We start from the raw sequence: 24,516 nt of genomic DNA, 5'->3' as shown, positions 1-24,516 counted from the left end.
CTACCCCCCTCATATTCCCAAAGCAGAAAGCAAACAGCTCAATTAAGAGGGGATAAAGAGTCCTTTGCTACCAGATGGGACCAAACACTCAAACCCACCCACACATCCAGTCAGCCTCAGGGTATTTTTAATTATTAAATTGACGAGAAGTGTCTTAGTATGCCAGATATGGACAGGTTCCCTCTTTCATGTGTTCCAGGAATGGAAAATTTCACAGATGTGCATGTATATCACAGATGTGCATGTATACAGGGAAGACCAACACAGAAAATAAACTATTTCTTCTACACATTTTGCTATAATGAGGACCACAGAATGCATTAATTAATTAAGAGACAATGAATTAATTTTGGTGTTCTGGTTCCTCATCAGCAAAACAAAAATAAACAAGAAAGAATTACACACAACATAGTTTAATACAAGCTTGAACAAGAAACATAACAACAGCAATTCCAATTTTCTAAACACCATTATGTCTGGTTGTATATATATAATGAGAATATTTCCATGCTCCAGCAGATGGCGCAGAGAAAGTGTCCTATGATTGCAACTACATTAAATAAAAGATCCTTTATAATAAATGCCTTTATATAAAATTCAACTTGGATAAAAGCATTGCTGACATGCTATTCATCCTATGTACTCTTCGTAAAATAATTATTGAATAGTTCAAAAATGTAAAGATTTGCAGAGAAGACTGAATAAATGCTTTTCAGTTTTGTCCACTCCCCATCCTCCCCTTCACACCCCCACATCCCTGAGGGTGGAAAAGTAATAGGAACAGAGAATAAAGGCAATATTAACTGAATTGAACTGAGGTCCCTTGGGGGGAACTTCTGATATAAAAGAGAAAATAAAGAGGAATCCATACTTAGAAAAAAATATTTACTGGTACATGATTTATTCAACACAATATATTAGGCAGCCACTGTTTACAAAGTACATATTAGCTGAAGCCCCTGCCCTCAGCAAACTTATGTGCAAGGAAATAGAAAACATTTACACAAATCACTATATATAAAATAAATTAGGGCCATAAGAATGATATAAATAAATAATGTGCTACTGAATTCCCCTCTGTAGCTTCTGGTTGGTGAGAGCAAGAAAGCTTTCATAGACGAGCTGATAACTGAAGCTGGACTTTGTGCATACTGGGTAGGCTCTGCACATGCAGAAATGAACAGTAGAAAAGCTCAGGATCTGGAGTGATAGAGAGCTGGGTTTAAACAGCTGGCTCATGATCATGTTAACCTCTATAATCCTGTTTGCCCAGTATATAAAGGACATCCTAATATAGCAGGACCACTGTGAAGACAATAACGTATATGTGATTAGTACAGTACCTGGAAAATCATATATGTTCAATAGACTGCAGCTATTATTATTTCTGAGCCTAATGAAATAGAACTTGATGTCAATCCACATCCTGACAGTTATGATCTTAGCTGGAGTCACGTGACCTTAGAACTCACTTCCCTCATGTAAAAATGGTCGTGTCTCTCAAAAATCTGTTGGGAGATTCACATAGGTAATGAAATCAATGCCAAAGTGTTAATGTATTACTGTAGTTAATTAGCTCACTTTCAAATAAAGCATACTGATGTGGATAAAAAGAATAAAAACATTTTAGACAAAGGAGGATAAAAGGGAAGAAATTTAATGAAGACAGATTAAGCAGCATGTGGATCAGCTATTTCCTGATGCAGAGAAGCATGTTTTACTGCATTCAAACATTCCAAGATAGCTTAACGTATACAGGGTTAAGCCCGCCCATTCTTCCCAGTGCAGGACAGAAGGCAGATATTGGAATGCGTGGGGTTCCACACAGGTCTCAAAGTAACAGGACAGAACTGGGCACCAGGTTCTAAATGTCAGATGCACCCATGTTTGCAGGGTTAGAAGATACCTTCTTATCATCTTCTTCAAAATGCCCAATCCTGGGCTTCCCTGGTGGCGCAGTGGTTGAGAGTCCGCCTACCGATGCAGGGGACACGAGTTCGTGCCCCGGTCCGGGAAGATCCCATATGCCGCGGAGCGGCTAGGCCCGTGAGCCATGGCCGCTGAGCCTGCACATCCAGAGCCTGTGCTCCGCAACGGGAGAGGCCGCAACAGTGAGAGGCCCGCGTACAGCAAAAAAAAAAAAAAAAAATGCCCAATCCTAATCCCAAAACTATTATGAGATCCCAGGAACTTCCAAAACAAGACTCATAAAAAGGTCACTTCACCTCTAATATGGTCATTAACCTAATAAAGGAAAGTTATTAACTTCCTCCATATCACTTGGCCTGGCTAGCTATGTCTTCTCTAAAGGAACCATTTCATTTTAATAACAAGATGTCAAAAATGCCCAACAACCAAATGGTATTAATACAAAGTTAATGGAACTAGGCAGCTTTTACCATTCCTATGGATACTCAAAAGCTGCATTTTGGGGGTAAAAAGATGTGTTACACTGCTTGGTCAGATATTTTTATAATGCACCACAGGCTCTATTTATTTTTCATCCTTTCTGCAAGAAAGGCTGCATGATCTTGCTAGCAGACAACACATCTCCTTTCCAAAATTCAACTCAGTTTAGAGTCAACTGAGTTACTCTTATGGGACCCTAACTGCAAGGAATTTACAGTGTGAGGTTAGCCCCTCTAGGGCTGTGGATCATAAAAGTACTTTTAGCTACCCAAAAGCCTCCAATTCTGTGAGCCATCATGCCATGTTGGAAAGATGTGGACTTGGTATCCACATTAGGCTCCTACTTGTCCCGATTTCACAATTACCACCCTATGAGCCCTGATGGACAGACACTTCAATGTCTTATGTAGCTGCACAGTGAATGAGTCACTTAGAGAACCCAATGAAAACTTACAGAACCTCTACATCACACTCTAAAAAAACGCATCTTTTTAGATACCCTCTGGCATATCCTAGAAAAAGGAGAACTAGTCCTGTTTTCTATCTTTTTAAAGCTAGAAATAAGAGCAAACTCCAAGAATCTTAGACTTAAAAGGGTCCTGGAAAACTATCTAGTCCAACATGTGTGTCTTATGGATGAAAAAAAGCAAAGTCCAAAGAAGATGAATGCCTGAGGCAAGGCCAAAAGCGGTGGCATCAGGGTTCTCATCCAGTGAGCTCTTCATCCCACCAAGTTATACCTTTCTTTGGGTTAAGAGCTCTCCAAATCATTGTCAAATTCCTTCCTCTAGAAGCCATTCTGCTCTCACACTTACAGGCAGAAATCCTATGTAATGTCTAATGAGAACCTGCAGCTATGTTTTAAATACATCTCACCTTACTCTACTTCCAGGAACGTGGTAGGATTCATTATCACTCCACCTACAGATGCACTTTCCAGATTTCATTCCTCAGGTTTACAAATGTGTTTATTACCAAGGGTAAGCTTTTCTATGCTTCAGTTTTCTAAAACAAAGATGAAGGGCCGCATACCTAAATACATTCCATTTATTCCAGAAATAATCACTATTATTTTAATGTCCCTGAACGCTGTCAGGTTTACTACATGTAAAACATTAAGGACTCTAAAAAAAAGTTCCTTGGTTTTTAAAAGAGAGAAAACCAATTATTCAGAATAAGGTGGCTTTTCTGTCAAAGACTCTCAAAGTACTTTCAAACGAGAACCACTATCCTCTTTGCAAATGCATCTTTTTCAGGACATAAAATAAATAAGTCATGCAAGACCATAAACCAACCAAGGCAGAAACAGAACCCAGAAACATCAGGTCAATGAGCCTTCCTCAGTACTACAAAGATACACTCTTGAATACTCAACTTACAGAAATAATCTGTGCCTTTAAACTTTTCAGGACTGGACTTAAAGTTGAATGAAAGGGGCTGCTAGCCAGGAGAGTGGATGAAATATTTGAAAATAATTTGTAGCCCTAAGCCTAAGACATTTTCCTATCTTCCTTTTTATGTTGACTTTTTAGAATAGGAGGTAAGTAAAGCACTTGTAAAGTGTCCTTCAGCTAAGAACAGCTAGCTGTACTTCAGACAACCAGCAAGGTTTGAAGGCAAAGTTTTAAGTAGTCACTTCTGAGCAAGATTTCTAAGAAACACTATCTAGCAAAGTGACTCCAGGAGTCTAGCACTGGCTTTGATGAGGAAAAAAAAAAGTTGCAAGAGCCAGGCAGCACTAACTTTACTAGAAATCAATTACTTTGAATCGAGGCAATTCTCTTTGAACTCTAAAGATTCACCACTCTTGAACACAGGTATCATCTGCCCTAACGAGGACTCTCACCCAAGCACACAGACACACACAAATACAAATAAAATAACTGCAGCAAAAAAATACTGTGCCTGGCTTTATAAATCCATGCAATTTACTTGAAATTTTAGTGTTTATGGGTGAACACTACATTTACACACATCCCCTCCCAGAGATGCTTTATTGTTTAAAGGGAAGGAAATTTAATGACGTTAAACTAATTAGAAACTATGCTTTTTTATTATAAAAGCTAGCTTTCTTCATCTCTCTTTTGTGCCCATCTCCCTTGTATCTCTGCAAAAAACATTCCCCCAACCTATACCTACATGAATCCTAACTAAACTAGAGGACGTTTCCCAAGTCCTATACCTCCATCCAAGTAATCACAAACTACTCCTGCCAATACTGGTCACTCCCTTCTCAAAACAGGAACCATACAAAGAAACGCAGTGAACTCTTTCTGTTGTCATGTGTATTCACTCCTTCCTCAACTAGCTAAAGAAAGAGTTCCTTGAGTATAAAAACCTCACTCCATACTTAACTTAGTTGTCCCCTTTGTGCCTGGACACTGGGTTATGCTTTCAAAAAATAACTTCAGTTAAGTGTCTGTATTTTGGAAGGGAAGTGTATTAAGCATTTTTTAAAATCCTTCCCCAAATATCAACTGTTATAAAGCTTACTAAAATGCGATTTTTACCATCAATTATTTTATAAGTATTGGTTTCATTTACTCTAAGGGCACGTGCTTTGGAGAGGTAGCCAGGTCAGAGTCCCAGCTCCATCATTTTCTAGATGTGTGACCCTGAGCAAAATTTTTCCTTATCTGGATAACAGAACCATCCTGAGAGAGTTATTGATGAGATAATGCATACAAACCGCTTAGCATCTGCCTAATAGATGGTCAACAAATGGTAGCTATTATTATTACTTTGTTAATAATAAGGAAAGAAGAGTGACACTGCATTACTGTTGGAACGTATTTTGTTTAGTTATTTACATATGCCAACACCTAGCTCTGATGAATTACATACAAACATCAAAAAAATGACATCTCTAACAAAAATAAGGAGGTGTGGTCTGGAGACCTTGTGGGGAAGGGATATTTTTAGAAGAAGAAAATGATTTTTTTAATATTTTTCTTGTTAATTTAAATAAAATTCACTTTCTGTTCACTCTTCTTCAATTAGAGTTAAGTCTTTAAAGATTACGAAGTGTTGCTTACAAAACAGTAACAGGGCATTATTTTTATTCTGTGTAACTAATTTTAAAAGACTGGGCTTAGATTTTTGGTAGAGTGGACCAGGTTAGAACCACAGGAGTGCGGAAGCAGATGAATGTGGTTTCCCCATCTATAATTAATATGACACATCTGTTAACTTTCTGTTCAAACTGTGCTTCAGAAATTTAGTGAGAAAATCATTTACTCAATAACCAGATAGGGTTTATTGATGTGCACTGTTTCATTAATATTAGGCAGGCACAGGAAACATAAGAACACCTACCAATCTGCTCTTCAAGCTCTAGAGGAAACACAAAAACAGGCCAAAACCCCATGAACCCAAGATGATAGGACACTCGACTCTGACCACAAGATGATTCAGAAAAGTTGGAAACAAAATCTTATAACCAAGGAAGCAAGAATCTTAGGATCAAAACACAAAGACTTTAACTAATGGCCAGCCACAATGGCAGTAAATGAATATTTGTTATAAATCAGGAAATTATCTTAATTTTGAGTCCTCGGAACCTAGCACAGTGCCTGGATCAAAGAATACTGGCTAAATCAAAGAACAAATGTATTTAATGAATAGTATAAAAGAGAATCCAGAATACAGCTATTCTCCTCCTTTAAAACATTAAAATAGATACGGGGTTTTTTAAATATTAGATATACAAAACATAAAACAAAAGAAAAAACCTAAGGCTACTCTCCAGAACAAAAAAAGTCACAAGCAAATGCCCCCAGTTTGTGAACCTGTGACATCTTTAGCAATTAATTCAACCTGTATGTTCTACCTATCACCAATACACTCTTATTGTCAACATCTAGAAGCACCAGAAACCTGCTATACTTGATTTATATTCCTCTTTCTTTTAGAATTATGGCAATCTTCACTATCAATATAATGGATGGTAAATTTTGGTTTTGCAAATTTTAAACATTACAAACAAACCAAAATTCTTGTTTCTAAATTCTATCTACGTAAGGGATGACTGGCTCAGGCCTCAACCTTCTGGAATTATTTCACCAGAAATCTAACAATTCCCTCTTCACAATGGAACTCTAAACAACTTCCTCAAAAATAACACTGCTCTAAAAATAGGTTATCAACATATTCTGACTAGCAGCCAATCTAAAACTCCCTTCCACTGCAAAAGAACCTAACAACTGAAAAATGAGCCAAAGGTAAGGACATTTTATGCATATAAAACTATTTTGTAAAATTTTAACACCTCAATTTACAACTGACTGGTTAAGATAATATTAATTTGTGCTCACATTTTGGTTTTATTTTATTTTTAAGACATTAGGCTAAAGTTAACATTCTTCTTATAATGAGATTGTTTTGGCAAAATTCTGCAATATCCCACTCCTATCATGAAGATGGCAACAAGGAAAAGCAAGCACATACTTCTGGAGACTAGATTCGGACACATTTGATGAAAGACAGCTCCAACCTTCCCTTAAAAACAGGCCCACTTTTCGGGCACACCAATTCACTTACCTCTCCCATCGCTCTTCCCTCCAGAGCAAGTGCTTGAAAATCGTGATTCAGTTCATCCATAGAACGTACCTATTGTTTAGAATAGAGGAGGGAATAATTCCAAGTTAGCATCTTGAATTTTACATACACATTAAACACAACTGAAAAGCTTTTCTATGTTTACTTTCAGATATTGACAAGACAATAACAATAATCAAGTGACTGAGATTAAACATTCACTTACCTTTTAACCATCAGCGTTCAGCAATGACCCCTGCTTTCTCCCCTCCCATTCCCTTTTGTTTTCAAACATGAAAAACACATAATCCAGAAAAAGAAAAAGCAAATTCCATCACACAAGAATTACAGTAGGGACTTCCCTGGTGACCCAGAGGTTAAGAATCCACCTTCCAATGCAAGGGATGCGGGTTCGATCCCTGGTTGGGGAACTAAGATCCCACATGCCATGGGGCAACTAAGCCTGCACGCTCTAGAGCCCGTGCGCCACCACTAGAGAGCCCACGTGCTGCCACTACTGAGCCCGCGTGCCGCAACTAAGACCCAACGCAGCCAAATAAATAAATAAATAGATAGATAAATAAATAAATAAGGAAGCAGAGTCTTTAAAAGAGAGAGAGAATTACGGTAGCTGTATTTCATACATTTTGACTTAGTAAGTAAAGATCAACATGTTGAAGAGCAATGATGTATGTAGATGACTACGTGACCTAAACCTTGCTACTGACTCAAAGACCACAGTCCTTATGAAAACTGACTCAAAGACCACAGTCCTTGTGAAAACAGTTAAGTACAAATTAGGGGACTCATTTGATCCAAGCCAGTATTTCTTTGATAAACCTCAGGTTGAAAGGCGCTACGAACTACATAACGGAGTGCCCCCAACATTTCTCCATATTGGAATATCTCTGGGGGCTCCTAGAATCTGAAAACCAGGAGAAATAAAAAATAGCACATATCACAAGGATCTCTTCAAACTTTACTTATCATTAAATGTACTACCCACATCATAACAATCTTGCTAGACTTCAATTAACTCATCTCCACGGTCACTACTACAAGGTAACATTTAAGAGCAAGAATGAAGTGTGGAATAGATTACGCAAAACAGTCATAATTCAAAAACCCTTTACTGTCCAACAGTCTACTGGTCCTCTCAGTTATGAGCAACAAGCCACCTTTGCTGCCTGAGGCTAGAGTAACGTCCCTTGTTTATTAAAGAGGAAGGTTATTATTTTTTTAACACCTTTTTTAGAGTATAATGGCCTTACAATGGTGTGTTAGTTTCTGCTTTATAACAAAGTGAATCAGTTATACATATACATGTATTCCCATATCTCCTACCTCTTGCATCTCCCTCACACACTCCCTATCCCACCCCTGTAGGTGGTCACAAAGCCCTGAGCTGATCTCCCTGTGCTATGCGGCTGCTTCCCACTAGCTATCTATTTTATATTTCGCAGTGTATATATGTCCATGCTACTCTCTCACTTCGTCCCAGCTTACCCTACCCCCTCCCTGTGTCCCTGAGTCCATTCTCTAAGTCTGTGTCTTTATTCCTGTCCTGCCCCTAGGTTCCTCAGAACCACTTTTTTTTCTTTAGATTCCATATATATGTGTTAGCATACAGTATTTTTCTCTTTCTGACTTACTTCACTCTGTATGACAGACTCTAGGTCCATCCACCTCACTACAAATAACTCAATTTAATTTCTTTTTATGGCTGAGTAATATAAAGAGGAAAGCTATTCTGCCTACCTGAGAAAGACTGCTGTTTGCCTGAAGCAGGACTTTCTCAAACCCCCTCATCCAATCATCACTACCTCCAAATGTATGTGAACAATTTCTAGCAGCGGGTAAATAAATGCAAAGAGTCAAACTAGGGACAGGCAGGGAGAGGGTAGAGTATGGAGCACAAACCTGAATACAGCTGGGGGAACCAACTTAAGGATTTTATTAATACACTGACTGAATACCACCCCAATAATCTTAATTTGACTGAACTGTCACCACGTAAAAATAGTCGCATTGTTTTTTGTTTTGTTTGTTTGTTTGTTTGTTTTGTTTTGCCTGTGTTGGGTCTTCTTTGCTGTGCATGGGCTTTCTCTAGTTGTGGCGAGTGGAGGCTACTCTTCGTTGCAGCGCGGGCTTCTCACTGCAGTGGCTTCTTCTCTTTTCACAGAGCACGGGCTCTAGAGCACAGGCTCAGTAGCTGTGGCACTCAGGCTTAGTTGCTCCGCGGCATGTGGGATCTTCCTGGACCAGGGTTTGAATCTGCAGGTGGATTCATAATCACTGCACCACCAGGGAAGCCCAGGTCGCATTGTTTTAAATTACACATTTTCAAAACCCAGAGCTGACACTATGCTACAAATGATACATTGTGTCACTAAGATGTAACAGCTTTGGGATGCTTGACAAAAATGTAAATTTATAAAATTCAAAATGACACTAAATTTAAGCCATATGAGAACAAAGAGACATAGAGATAAGGCTTGTTATTGTGGTAAAACAGTTTCAAAGGGCCTTGAAACAGAAGCTAGGCTCACAGTACAAGGCGTTCACATTATTTCAGTAAACACACTGAATAAGCTCCTAAACTACAGGTGGTAAAAATAAGGAGGGGAGGGGAGATGAGGACAGCATCTTAGCTAAACTCTACAAACGTCAGATAAAATCATTTTGAACCTTCAGGCCAGAGTTAACATTTACAAAGCATGTAAATTAAACACATAAAGTTCTACATCTAGCTTTTTCTGTGGAATCTAAACATGCATTTAACTAGATGCTAGGCATTTCTTGAAAATCCAAAAACCTACAAATAGTTTTAACCAAGAATGTTGGAATTCTATTTATATTTCCCAAGAAAAAAGTAGGAGTGGCTACAAAAATGAAAAAAATAAAGTAGGAATGGCAAGGGAAGGCAGAGAACATGCAATATGCATATTTATGTAATCATTACAACAATCTCACAGTAATTATTCCCATTTAAGAGTTTAGAACTGAGCCTCAAAGAAATGCCTTCCCCAACCACTGTTGAGTAGGGAAGAGTGTTTAGATGGCATTTCCAGGATCTAAATCCAGATGTTCCAATTCAAAGTGCAATGTCCTTTCTATGTTATCAAGCTGCCTCCAGGGCAGCCACAGGAAGTTTCCACCCCCAGACAGAACTGCCTTCACAGCTTTTGCTGTGGGCTTTGATGAGTCTGCTCTCTTGGTCTTCTTGCCTTTGCTTTCCACTGTCTCTTCCCCCTACCTTCAAAATTTGCCCATCCTTCTCCTCGCACAGCAATTTCCATCCCTTTCTACACTGCCTTCCCACCCACCCATCATTTTCTCTCCTACTACGTTTTATTTGCTGCCTCACTCACCCTCTCTTTAGCTCTCTGTTCACCTCTTCCAGCTCTCCCTCTTCCAGGGTGTCTCTCTCTGCCTCACATACAAGGTGAACCACTACTCCTCCTACCTCCTGTAGACAACGAGAATGGAGCCTTTGCTAGTACAGAAACTCCATTTTAAACCATTTACCCACAGTTGAGCAGACAAGATAAACCAAGTCACTCTCACAAAAGTGTTTTTAACTAGTCAGGAACTTATTGTTTATAATGGGAGCTATACGTGATATGGTCATCAACACCAGGCAGACTCTCAACAAAATTCTTCCTAGGAAACAAAACTAATGATCAGAAGAAGACGCTCAGGAATCAAGAAAAATCAAATGATGAAAACAGACGACTGTAAGAAACTTCTTGGGCAGGTAACAAAGAAACCTTTTCTATCATAAAGGAGAAAAGCTGGCTGTAAATTATAATCAAAGAAAATGCTCCCATCAGGACAGAACTATCTTTTCAAGTTCTTGTACTCTACACCTCCCCGCCATTCTCTAGTATTCAATTTGAGTGAAAGGTTAATGTTAATTTCTAGTATGACTTACTAATTCCATCTTCACTTTTGCTAAATGTCTGTAAGACTTCCTTCCTTCCACTAAATAATCTTATCACCTCTGGTTTCACAAAACTATTTCCTATTTTTCTCTGTGGGCTACCTGACAGTTGCCCATCTCACACCCATCCACGACTTTCTCTACTGAGGCCCCACCCCATAAAAGTATCTCTTACTCCCTTTACTAAAGAGGCAAAGTGAGAAAACCACGCTAGTGTCTGACCTACCTCATATTTCCTCACTTCACCCCACCCAAGAATATCATCTGTACAAATGACCTAGCTTCTGAGTTTCCTTTCCACTTCCCAGATACCAGAGCTTTCTTTTGTAAGCCTCAACACCTGTCTTCTTCTTCTAACATGGATCTTGTCCTAACTAGAATCATAATTTTGCAAATTAAGTTGGTGTTTTACCGCATAGGAAGTTATAAAATCAAAACAGATAAACCCGGAACTATACATCACATTTGAAAAATGAAAAATTAAGCAAAAGCATCACTTTACAAATCTTTAAGAATGATATTCTAAAGTGCACTCCTTGAGAAGCCCTACTTACTATATCCAACATCCGATACACTAATCAGAATCAATGAATGATATACACTTCACTATTTCCATCTGTAAAACTGAGATAACACTAGCTACTTTATACGTTTGCTATGAAGATTAAATGAGGGACTTCCCTGGTGGCACAGTAGTTTAGAATCCACCTGCCAATGCAGGGGACACAGGCTCGAGCCCTGGTCCAGGAAGATCCCACATGCCACGGAGCAACTAAGCCAGTGCACTGCAACTAATGAGCCTTCGCTCTAGAGCCCACGAGCCACAACTACTGAAGCCCACATGCCTCGGCCCATGCTCCGCAACAAGAGAAGCCACCGCAATGAGAAGCCCACGCACCACAACGAAGAGTAGCCCCCACTCACCGCAACTAGAGAAAGCCCGCGTGCAGCAACAAGGACCCAACGCAGCCATAAATAAATAAATTCATTAAAAAATATATTAAATGAGACATGTCCAATACCTAGTAGGCATTTATCCAACTATATCCACCTCACAGGTTATTCTCTTTAAGTTACTGAAATGTCCCCATACATCCATCTCTTCTTTCCCTATCCTCGGTTAACAAAGGGTAGGTTTTGGTCATTCCGGGGAGGTGAGCCTCTCTCTCTACAGGTCAGCATTTCATAATCAATATTAGAAGTACCTAGATCACACAAACGTCTAACTTACTTTCTAAAACTTAGCATTTCAAAGTACAACCATTTTTCTCTCTTCTCAATTCCCAGCTAATCCTCAATTCAGAGAAACTTCCATTCTAATCCATTCAGAAACTTCCAACATATAAAAATAAAAATCATCACTAGTTCAAGCTGTTTTTTCTGTTCTCATAAGAAAAAAAAAATCTCAATAAAGTCACCTTCTCAAATTCCTTCATTCCCTGACTTCCATACCACTATGATCTGCTGGTTCTCCTCCTACTTCTCTATTTAGATTTTTGTCTCTCTTCTGGCCAGCCAACATTGCAGTCAAGGAAAAAAAAAAAAAGACACTGGAACTCAGACTTGGGTATAAAGGAATCCAAATTTAAGGAGTTAATGATCCAAATATGTAACAAATTACATTTATCAGATTTTCAAGCAGATATATATTACTGAACATTAAATCTCAAAGAACAAAGCGGTTACCATGGTGGTCCATGCAGTCCAATATAAAAGAGCTAAAAAAGAAGCAACTTTTGACAGCATTCTGGCTCAGTTCTTGGCCTTACTTTACTAGCATTCCTGTCCTTGGATTGCTGTCCCTTAACTGCTCCGGGTGTCTTTACAATGAATGTCCCTTCACTTGAGCTAGTTTGGCCAGTTCTCTGTTGATTGTATACAAGAACCAAACTCAAATACAATAGGTACCACTAAGTTGGTATTTATGAAATCACACTGGAAGTCTATATTTTAAAACAGTAATCAGAGCTATGTAGTGCACTTGGAAAAATAAAGTTCAACAAATCAACACTTTTTTGAATATTTTCTGTAACAGACATATTTCAAGACACCTGCCTAGAAAGGGCAACTTTGTGATTCCCACCACCTCTGGCCACAAACAACTATAACAAAAGTATTCTCCTAAATGGCCAAACCCCTAGGACCTGAAGAGAAGTGATAAACTGACCTAATCAGATACTTCTCCTTAGCATTCAGGCCAGACAGCAATGGAGAGATAAAGTGAAATTCCCTAAACACTTGGCAGTTGTAGGTGTCATTTTGGGTCAAGTATAACCTGGTGAATAAGCAGTAGATGGTCAACACAAAGAAGAGAAAGAATGTGCTGAAAAAAATCAGAGACAAGAGACTATGGAATCCCTATGGAAACAGAAAAGCCTCCTAGTGCTCAGGAGGCCCACGTATATATTTCCTGCTCTGGGGTTCAGAGAGAATCCCTGGTGTTCCTTCATTTAATGCCCAGAATTTTTGCTAAGCAGAAAAGACTTGTATACCTTGAGACTAGAACTGCCTTTACTAGAATATTTATCTCCTCAATCAGTGAATCTCGGTTATCAGGCACTTTTCTCCTCCACACCTTTGTTCCCCTGGAGGATTTTTTGCAAAGGCAAGCCTAGATCCCGATGGCTCCATTTCACTAACATAGATCCAGAACAATACAAGCAGAAGAGCTGGTGCCAAGAACCATTACAGGAAGGAGATACCAGAGAGAAAAAGCCAGCAAGTGCAGGAGAAACTTGAGCAATGAGAAGAAGAAATGGAAAACAAGGATTAACCTAATCTGAATTTAATCATTAAGGGAAAATCATTTAATAAGTCTGTTCTACACCATCTTCTGCTTTCTTGTATCTGCATTATAAATAATAACAACAACAAATATTTACTGAGACTTACTTTGTGCCAGGTCCTGTCCTATAAAAAATCTTTATATGCTGTATGATCTCTTTAATATTCGTAACAATTTGAAAATGCAGGTACTCTTATCCCCATTTTGTGAGAAAAGCAAAAAGTTATCATATTCCTCTAGTAAAATAGAAGTAAATCAACATTCTTCTTGATTACTGGGAAAAAACAAAAACAAAAGACTCCTCTTTACGCTTAGGAGGAGGCAAACCCTACTACGTGATCTTATTTATTCACTGTTAATAGCAACACTAAATACAAGCATTTGCCGAGTTTTCAAGGCACTGTACTGCAACACAGACTTTATTCCATTTTATAGATGAAGACCAGGGTTCAGAGGCATGATCTGTCTAAAGTCATATAGCAGATACAGACCAGAAGTGGAATTCAAATTCAGCTGGCTATCCCCTTTACTAGCACTTCTTTCTGTTCTCATCAAAGATAAGCACAAAGGCTCCAGGACACCTGGCTTAAACAGCTGTTGTTCTGGAAACTGATTACTACACTGGTGTTTTTTTTCTAACTCTATTTACTTATTTGTTTAATTTATTTTTGGTTGGGAAGCCCTACATTATTTTTATACAGGAGGAAAATGAAGTCACCACAGCAGCCAGGATTAGGCTGAACTTCCATTTTTTTTATTATTATTTATCATTAAAAACTGCTACTACCGGGCTTCCCTGGTGGCGCAGTGGTTGAGAGTCCGCCTGCCGATGCAGAGAACGCGGGTTCGTGCCCCGGTCCGGGAAGATCCCACATGCCACGGAGCGGCTGGGCCCGTGAGCCATGGCCGCTGAGCCTGCGCGTCCGGAGCCTGTGCTCCGCAACGGGAGAGACCACAATAGTGAGAGGCCCGCATACCACAAAAAAAAAAAAAAAAAAAAAAGAATCCGCCTGCCAATGCAGGGTACACTGGTTCAAGCCCTGGTCCGGGAAGATCCCACATGCCATGGAGCAACTAAGCCCGTGCACCACAACTGTACTGAGCCTGTGCTCTAGAGCCCGCTAGCCACAACTGCTGAGCCCACATGCCACAACTACTGAAGCCCGCCTGCCTTGAGACCGTGCTCTGCAACAAGAGAAGCCACTGCAATGAGAAGCCCGGGCACCACAACGAAGAGGAGCCCCTGCTCGCCGCAACTACAGAAAGCCTGTGAGCAGCAATTAAGACCCAACGCAGCCAAAAGTAAATAAGTAAACAAATTTATTTTTTTTAAAAACTGCTACTACCTTTAGCAATTAAATACCATTAAAGTTCCAGATTATATAATGTGTTGATGGCATTCAGCTAGGATAGTTAACAGACCCAAGTGATAAACTGTAAGTTATCAAAACTGATTTGCTACCATACTACCATAATATATACACCTCATGGAAATGTCAGCACTTCCTAAACATAAAAGAAAACAATTTATAAAGTAAAAAGAATAAATAATATTTTCAGAAGCAGTTAATAAAGCCTATGATACTAGTGACCTTTAACTACAAAAACCTCACAATTGCTGGTTCTGATGGTCTTCATCTTAATTTCACCAATCATGATCAAGCTGAAATCAGTAAGGAGAGCAAGGCCATTTTTTTTTTTTTGCGGTACGCGGGCCTCTCACTGCTGTGGCCTCTCCTGTTGCGGAGCACAGCCTCCGGACGCGCAGGCTCAGCGGCCATGGCTCACGGGCCCAGCCTCTCCGCGGCATGTGGGATCCTCCCGGACCGGGGCACGAACCCGTGTCCCCTGCATTGGCAGGCGGACTCTCAACCACTGCGCCACCAGGGAAGCCCGAGAGCAAGGCCATTTTAACTGGAGAGAGAAACTGTCTAATTGATATGGAAGAACCTAATAAGTGTAAAACTTAAGATACTGATAAATCTTATCTCCACTTGTCTGGAAACTACTACCTGTAGCAATCTGTCTGAATGGTATACTCCTGACTTCCAAAAGAACAAATTCCAAAAGCATGAAAGAGACTCCTACACAACTACTATTATAGATCACACTTACAACAAAAAATGGTTATTTGCAAATAGAGAATACATCAAGGGTCTTCATTAGCAGTAAAAGTTTCATTCTGAAATACCAATCTCAAAAGATGACATATGGAAAAAGCAAAAAAACTAAATCAAGAATGTTCACCAGAAGTTCTTAGATCAAGCTGTGGCAAATGTGTATCAGGCTCTTTTCAAACAATGAAACTAAATTTAATATATTTGCCATCACTGGAATCTTACCAGCAGAATGTAAGAATCTACGTAAATAATGTGAAAATAACAAATATTTGTCCACAAAAAAAGACACAGAATTTGCTTTTCCAAACTTTTGCTAATATTAAATTTTTTGAGATTCACTTTCCCTGTGCTCACTAATGGACATGTAATAGTAGGCATAAAAGGCTTGTAAGAATTTTTACCATAAGAACAGTCTGTGAAAGAAAACAAATCATGGGCCTCCACAGCCATTGATATAAATTTTCTACAAATTGTAAGACAGTGAATATTTTTTAATAGATGTACAACTTAGACCACCAGAGAAAACAACAATTGTGAAAAGTAAGTGGAAGAACTATCAACTACAAGGCATGCCTACAGTGGTAGTCTCTGTGGATTGATTCGGGGGTGAGAGGGCGACTACTTATATAAAGACTGCTTCTCTAGTTAATCTGTTCTCCCTTTTCGACAGACTAGGAGTGGAGAAATTTACAATGAAGTTCAAAGACCATGACACAGGTGTCTTACTGCCTTCTCAACTACTGAAATAACATCTACTAAGTAGCAAGACTGCACTTTAGCAATAGTGCCATGGCAGTTTGTCTTATCTCCCTAAAAGTAAACCCCACAGTATTAAAAACATGACAGGCATTACATACAAATACTTGTAATGTGAGAAATTACCCTCAGTCTTAGGAGTGACAAAATAGCAGAAACAGGACTTCCACAGCCAGCTTCTTTAAAATGATTCTTATCTAGCTTAAAAGAACACATTGTCATGCTTTTTCCAGCTTTTCAAGAAAGAAATTTGACAATATGCATCAAGTTTTATAAACGTTCATGCCTTTTGATCCAGTAATTCCACTTCTAGGAATTTAGCCTAAGCAAATAACCAGAAATATAGGCAAAGATTTGTTATCAAAGATCTTCATCATGGTACTGTGATATGAAAAGTGGTTTGAGGGACTTCCCTGGTGGTCCAGTGGTTAAGATGCTGCGCTTCCAATTCAGGGGGCGCAGGTTTGAACCCTGGTTGGGGAACTAAGATCCCACATGCCACATGGCCAAAAAAATTAAAAAATAAGAAAAAATAGCAAAATATTTTTTAAAGTGCACAATAAGCACCTTTGCTTATAAAGCTTATTCTTTATTTTAGTTGATTAAGATGTTTCTAGAAGAGGATTATTGGCTTGAAGGGTAATAATATATTAAAGACTTCATAAATGTTAAATTTATTTTCAGAAGCTTCTTTCTGATTTTTTTTTCATTGGCATTATAGAAAACGTAGAAACTACTGATGAAGTTTTAGGTTAACATTTGAGTATATTACCTTCCAGTCTTACTTTGTGTATGTCTCTATATGGAAATATATACATATCATTTTATGTATGTAGATTGTGGCCTATTATAGAATCCTTACACATAAACATATTCTCTAAGACTTTAAAAAATGTTTTAAGTAGCTACATAAAATTCTATAAATGAATATATGCTGTATTTAATAATTTCTGCTGTATTTAAACTTTTTCAAACTACTTTTTTTTAAGTAAATTTTATTTTATTTATTTATTTACTTATTTATTTGGCTGCATGGGGTCTTAGTTGTGGCATGCGGGATCTTCGTTGAGGCATGCGGGATTTTTTTGTTGCGGCGCATGGGCTCTTCGTTGTGGTGCACGGGCTTCTCTCTAATTGTGGAGTGTGTGTTTTCTCTTCTCTAGTTGTGGTGTGCAGGCTCCAGGGTGTTTGGGCTCAGTACTTGTGGCTCGCGGGCTTAGTTGCCCTGCGTCATGTGGGATCTTAGTTCCCCCACCAGGGATCGAACTCACATCCCCTGTATTGGAAGGAAGATTCTTAACCAGTTTAATCCCTGGCTGGGGAACAAAGATCCTGCAAGCTGCCATACGAAGTACTGATACATGCTACAATGTGCATGAACCTTAAAAACATGCTAAGTGAAAGAAGCCAGACACAAAAGGCCACATATTATATGATTCCATTTATATGAAATATCCAAAACAAACAAATGTAGAGAGACAAGAATAGGTTTTTGTTTGCCAGGGACTTAGGAAAGGGGGAAATTGACAATGACTACTAATGAGTACAGGGTTTCTTTGGGGAGTGCTAAAAATGTTCTAGTGTTAGAAAGCATAATGGTTGCATAGCACTATAAAAACACTAAAAACCAGGCTTCCCTGGTGGCGCAGTGGTTCAGAGTCTGCCTGCCGATGCAGGAGACACGGGTTCGTGCCCCGGCCCGGGAAGATCCCACATGCCCCGGAGCGGCTGGGCCCGGGAAGATCCCACATGCCCCGGAGCGGCTGGGCCCGTGAGCCATGGCCGCTGAGCTTGCGCGTCCGGAGCCTGTGCTCCGCAACGGGAGAGGCCACAGCAGTGAGAGGCCCGTGTACCGCAAAAAAAAAAAAACACTAAAAACCACCAAATTGTAAACTTAAGGGTGAACTTTATGGTATGTGAATAATATCTTAATAAAGCTGTTATTTAAAAATAGGAGAGGCTTCCCTGGTGGCACAGTGGCTAAGAATGCCTGCCAATGCAGGGGACACGGGTTCGAGCCCTGCTCTGGGAAGATCCCACATGTCGCAGAGCAACTAAGCCTGTGCACCTCAACTACTGAGCCTGCGCTCTAGAGCCCACCAGCCACAACTACTGAGCCCACGCACTGCATCTACTGAAGCCCATGCTCTAGAGCCCGTGCTCAGCAACAAGAGAAGCCCACGCACCGCAACGAAGAGTAGCCCCCATTCCCCACAACTAGAGAAAGCCTGCGCGCAGCAATGAAGACCAAACACAGCCAAAAATAATAAATAAATAAAAATAAATAAATTTTAAAAAATAAAAATAAAATAAAATTTTTTTAAATAAATAAAAATAGGAGATGGCAAACACTTTCTGTAACGTGTCAAATAACAATACAGGCTGGGACTTCCCTGGTGGTCTAGTGTTTAAGAATCCACCTTCCAATGTAGGGGACGCATGTTTGATCCCTGGTCGGGGAACTAAGATCCCACATGCCATGGGGCAACTAAACACGTGCCACAACTATTGAGCCCATGTACCACAACTAGAGAGCCTGCATGCTACTACAAAAGATCCCGCATGCTGCAATGAAGATTCCTCATGCCGCAACTAAGACCTGATACAGCCAAATAAATAAATAAATATTTTTAAATAAATAAATTATATAGGCTTTGCGGGCTACACAGGGTAGCCTGCAAAGGGTCTTTGTCAGGTATTCTTTGTTTTTATTTTCAACTACACATTTAAAAATGTAAAAACCATTCTTAGCTCAAGAGCCATATATAAACAGGCAGCAAGCTAGATTTGGCAGGGAGGCCATAGTTTGCAAAACCTGGTTTAAAAATAAGCCATTCCTAAAATGTTTACAAGTGAATGTGCGCTAAGTTAACGCTGATCCAAAAACTAAGCGAAGATCTCTTATCAAACTTATAAATGGAGCTTCCACAAATGTTATTGGATAAAGGGAACATAGGGAAACATATCAAACAGAATTTAGTACTTTTATTAATAATTAAGATCACATATTGGGTTGGCCAAAAGGTTCATTCGGTTTTTCCGTAAGATGGCTCTAATAGCACTTAGTTGTCTTTAACTTCATTCGAAACAATTTTGTTAGATTGTATGCAACAGCTGTCGTATCAGCGTGCATTTAAAAAAAGACTTATCAAAATTGGTGAATTTTTCTGTAGCCATTTTCATACTGAAGATGGAAGAAAAAAGCAACATTTACGGCATACTATGCTTTGTTATTTCAAGAAAGGTAAAAACGCAACTGAAACGCAAAAAAAGATCATGCAGTGTATGGAGAAGGTGCTGTGACAGATCAAAAGTGTCAAAAGTGGTTTGCGGGACTTCCCTGGCGGTCCAGTGGTTAAGAATCTGCCTTCCAATGCAGGGGACTCAGGTTCAATCCCTGGTCGGGGAACTAAGATCCCACATGCTGCTGGGCAACTAAGCCTGAAAACCACAACTACTGAGCCCGCAAGCCACAACTACCGAGCCCGTGCGCTCTGGAGCCCGCACGCACCTCAATGAAAGATCCCACATGCTGCAACAAAGATCCTGCATGCTGCAACTAAGACCCAACACAGCCAAATAAATTTTTTTTAAAAAGCGGTTTGGGGCTTCCCTGGTGGCGCAGTGGTTGAGAGTCCGCCTGCCGATGCAGGGGACACGGGTTCGTGCCCTGGTCCGGGAAGATCCCACATGCCGCAGAGCGGCTGGGCCTGTGAGCCATGGCCACTGAGCCTGCGCGTCCGGAGCCTGTGCTCCACAACGGGAGAAGCCACAACAGTGAGAGGCCCGCGTACAGCAAAAAACAGCGGTTTGAGGAGCTTCCCTGGTGGTGCAGTGGTTAAGAATCCACCTGCCAATGCAGGGAACACGGGTTCAAGCCCTGGTCCGGGAAGATGCCACGTGCTGTGGAGCAACTAAGCCCAGGCGCCACAACTACTGAGCCTGCGCTCTAGGGCCCGTGAGCCACAACTACTGCGCCCGCGGGCCACAACTACTGAAACCCGTGCGCCTAGAGCCCATGCTCTGCAACAAGAGAAGCCACCGCAGTGAAAAGCCTGCGCACCTCAACTAGGAGTAACCCCCACTCACCACAACTAGAGAAAGCCTGCACGCAGCAACGAAGACCCAACGCAGCCAAAACTTAATTAATTAATTAATTAATTTTTTTAAAGTGGTTTGCAAAGTTTTGTGCTGGAGATTTCTTGCTGGACGATGCTCCACAATCGGGTAGACCAATTGAAGTTGATAGTGATCAAATCGAAACATTAACTGAGAACAATCAACGTTATACCACTCGGGAAACAGCTGACATACTCAAGATATCCAAATCAAGCACTGAAAATCATTTGTACTACCTTGGTTATGTGAATCACTTTGATCTTTGGGTTCGACATAAGTTAAGCGAAAGAAACCTTCTTGACCATATTTCCGCATGCAATTCTCTACTGAAACATAACGAAAACGTTCTGTTTTTAAAACAAATTGTGACGGGCAATGAAAAGTGGATACTGTACAATAATGCGGAACGGAAGAGACCGCAGAGCAAGCAAAATGAACCACCACCAACCACACCAAAGGCCGGTCTTCATCCAAAGACAGTGATGTTGTGCATATGGTGGGATTGGAAGCGAGTCCTCTATTATGAGCTCCTTCCAGAAAACCAGACGATTAATTCCAACAAGTACTGTTCCCAATTAGAACAACTGAAAGCAGCACTTGACGAAAGGCATCCAGAATTAGTCAACAGAAAATGCATAATCTTCCATCAGGATAACACAAGACCGTATGTTTCTTTGACGACCAGGCAAAAACTGTTACAGCTTGGCTGGGAAGTTCTGATTCATCCGCTGTATTCACCAGACATTTCACCTCTGGATTTCCATTTATTTAGGTCTTTACAAAATCTTCTTAATGGAAAACATTTCAATTCCCTGGTTCCAGGTGACTGTGAAAGGCACCTGGAACAGTTCTTTGCTCAAAAAGATAAGAAGTTGTGGGAAGATGGAATTATGAAGTTGCCTGAAAAATGGCAGAAGGTAGTGGAACAAAAGGGTGAATACATTGTTCAATAGAGTTCTTGGTGAAAATGAAAAATGTGTCTTTCATTTCTACTTAAAAGCCGAAGGCACTTTTTGGCCAACCCAATAAAACTAAGACAAGAATTAAAAAACATATTAAAAAATAAAGATAGCTGCTCACATGAGAAGATGTTGAACACCATTAGCCATCAGGGAAATACAGATTAAAACCACAATGAGATATCATTACATATGTATCAGAATGGCTAAAATAAAAAAACAGTAATACCACCAAATGTCGTTGAGCGCACAGAAAAATTGTATTATTCAAACATTACTGGTCCAGAAAACAACTCAGCAGTTTCTTTAGAAAGTAGACATGCAACTACCATTATTACCTAGCAATTGGACTCCTGGGCTTTTATCTGATGTTCACACAAAAACCTGCACATGAATGTTCACAGCAGCTTCATTTATAATAACTAAAAACTGCAATCAGTCCAGATGTCCTTCAACAGGTTAAACAAACTATGGTGCATCTGCACCATGCACACTATGCAGCAATACAAAGGAATGGCCTACCACAGGCAACAACTTGGATGAGACTCCAGAAAAGTATGCACAGCAAAAAACGCCAGTCCCCACCAAAGGCTATATGTATGGTATGACTCCATTTATATGACTTTTTTGAAATGACAAAATTGTAGAAATGGAGAATACGATAGATCAGTGGTTGGGGGGGAGGCCCCCCAACCCCTGCAAAGGGAAAGGGGGTGTGTAAAAAGGGCTACTCAAGGGTCCCTTGTTGTTTTGGAACTATTCAGTACTTTGTGGTGCTAAGTATATGAACCTCTACAGATGGTAAAATTATACTGAACTTCATACACATACACGCACACACCCAAATGAGTACAAGCAAAACTGGAGAGATGTGAATAGGACTGGATGGATTTTAACGTCAGTAACCTAGCTGTGATGCTATACTACACAATGTTACCCGCAAAGGTTATACTGTAAAATGGGGAAATAGAGGAACGTATACAAAGGATCTCTCTATATTATTTCTTACAACTGCAGGAATCAACAAATAACTAAGTCAAAATTTTAATTTAAAGAAAGATGACTGCTATGAAGAAACAATGAAGACACAACTTAAAATGGTTCCCAAGCATGGAAACTAAAATAATCAAATATATAACCAAAGGAACCTTTCTCAAGCTACAAAACTATGCAGCTCTCACCCACATAGCACACAAAAATCACATCCTGACCAAACTACCCTAAATTTGGAGAATTCTAAAAAAGTAGAACTTACCCTTGGTTCTCTAAAACACTACCCGCCAAAGACAATAAAATGAGATCTACCGTCAATGGTCCGAAGATTTTTATGTCCTGACACAATTGTCTTTCATGTATAAAGGCTACAAGAACACAATATACAAAAGAAGTAATAAAATACGCCACCCACACGTCACCTTTCAAGCAATGACTGTATCAAGCACTCCAGCCAACCAAGAGAATTAAAATTAAGCACACAAAAATGGATAAACTGTCATACAACTATTTAATGGGATACTACTAATTAAAAGGATCAATTTATTGCTACATATAACATGGATTCTCAAATGTAGTATGCTAAGTGAAAGAAACCAAATTCAAAAGCTACATACACTTACAGTACATATATGACATTTTGGAAAAGGCAAATCTATAGGGACAAAAAACGGATTAGTGGTTACCAGTTGCTGGGAATGGAGGTAAGAGCTGACTATGAAGGGGCGCCAGAGAATATGGGGAAGCGTGAAAACTTTTGTATCTCGGCATCCGGTGGCAGGGTCTGGGGAAGGGGCAGCAGGTGCCATGTCGGGCCACAAAGGTGGCAAGAAGAAGCCCCTGAAACAGCCCAAGAAGCAAGCCAAGGAGATGGACAAGAAAGATAAGGCATTCAAGCAGAAACAGAAGGAGGAGCAAGCGAAGGCCATGGGAAAGGCCTCCTGGCCATAGGTGGAATTAAGAAGTCTGGCAAAAAGTAATGTTCCTTGTGCCTGAGGCAATGATGATCCTTAATTCCATTCCTGTTTGAACATCTGGATTAAACATCTGGATTCCCTGCCATCACATCTTTGCCACCTACAGCTAGAATCAAGTGTTGTCTTGGAACCCGTTGTACATTTAAGAATAAACGTTTGTAAAAAAAAAAAAAAAAAACTTTTATATCTCGACTGTGGTGATTACAAGAATATACGCATTTGTCAAAATCTACAGAAGTGTATGCTAAAATAATAGTGAATTTCACTGTATGCAAGATTATATCTTAAAAATGAGGGAAAAAATAATTACACAAGAGGTAGAATAGCATTATAAAGACTAACAGTATTATTCCCATTTTAAGAACAGAGGTGACGAAAATAAACTACAAGTACTGATAAACAAAAATGTTCATTACAACACCACCAACATTAGTAAAAATTAGAAACCTAAATGATCAATATTAAGACATTATTACAGAAAAGAACGAGGCCACTACACAGAGTAGAATGTGGTATAACCTTAAAGTTATCTATGGAAATAATGTATCATAAAAAATTTTTTGATACGTTAGACCCCCCCCAAAAAAAAAGATAGAAAACTATAATCACAGACAAAGCGAGAGAGAGGCATGGACATACATACACTACCAAACGTAAGGTAGATAGCTAGTGGGAAGCAGCCGCATAGCACAGGTAGATCAGCTCGGTGCTTTGTGACCGACTGGAGGGGTGGGATAGGGACGGTGGGAGGGAGGGAGACGCAAGCGGGAAGGGATATGGAAACAGATGTATATGTATAACTGATTCACTTTGTTATAAAGCAGAAACTAATTAAAAAATAAAAAAATAAAAAACTATAATCACAGAAATGTTTTTATTTTATCTCAATTGTTTCACAAAAGATTTCGAGTGACTTAGA

At 39.6% G+C, this 24,516-nt stretch overlaps 1 protein-coding gene and 1 pseudogene across 17 annotated transcripts in view; one reads left to right on the top strand and one right to left on the bottom strand.

The window, feature by feature from the left end:
• The window catches only part of PUM1 (pumilio RNA binding family member 1), a 130,165-nt gene that overhangs the window by 85,754 nt on the left and 19,895 nt on the right, over positions 1-24,516 (bottom strand). For all 16 annotated transcript variants that reach the window (XM_081224439.1, XM_081224440.1, XM_081224438.1 and 13 more), the window contains exon 3: positions 6,949-7,017. In XM_081224439.1, coding sequence (XP_081080565.1) covers positions 6,949-7,017 — 69 coding nt within the window. The remainder of the gene's footprint in view (positions 1-6,948; positions 7,018-24,516) is intronic.
• On the top strand, positions 20,846-24,407 carry LOC308612220 (translation machinery-associated protein 7B-like; annotated as a pseudogene). The gene has a single exon. The product of its transcript is annotated as a translation machinery-associated protein 7B-like (transcript).

This window comes from Mesoplodon bidens (genome assembly GCF_964165515.1).
Source record: "Mesoplodon bidens genome assembly, chromosome: 2".
NCBI lineage: Eukaryota > Metazoa > Chordata > Mammalia > Artiodactyla > Ziphiidae > Mesoplodon > Mesoplodon bidens.
Note: the sequence above shows the minus strand (reverse complement) of the source record. Positions and strands in the feature narration are given on the sequence as shown.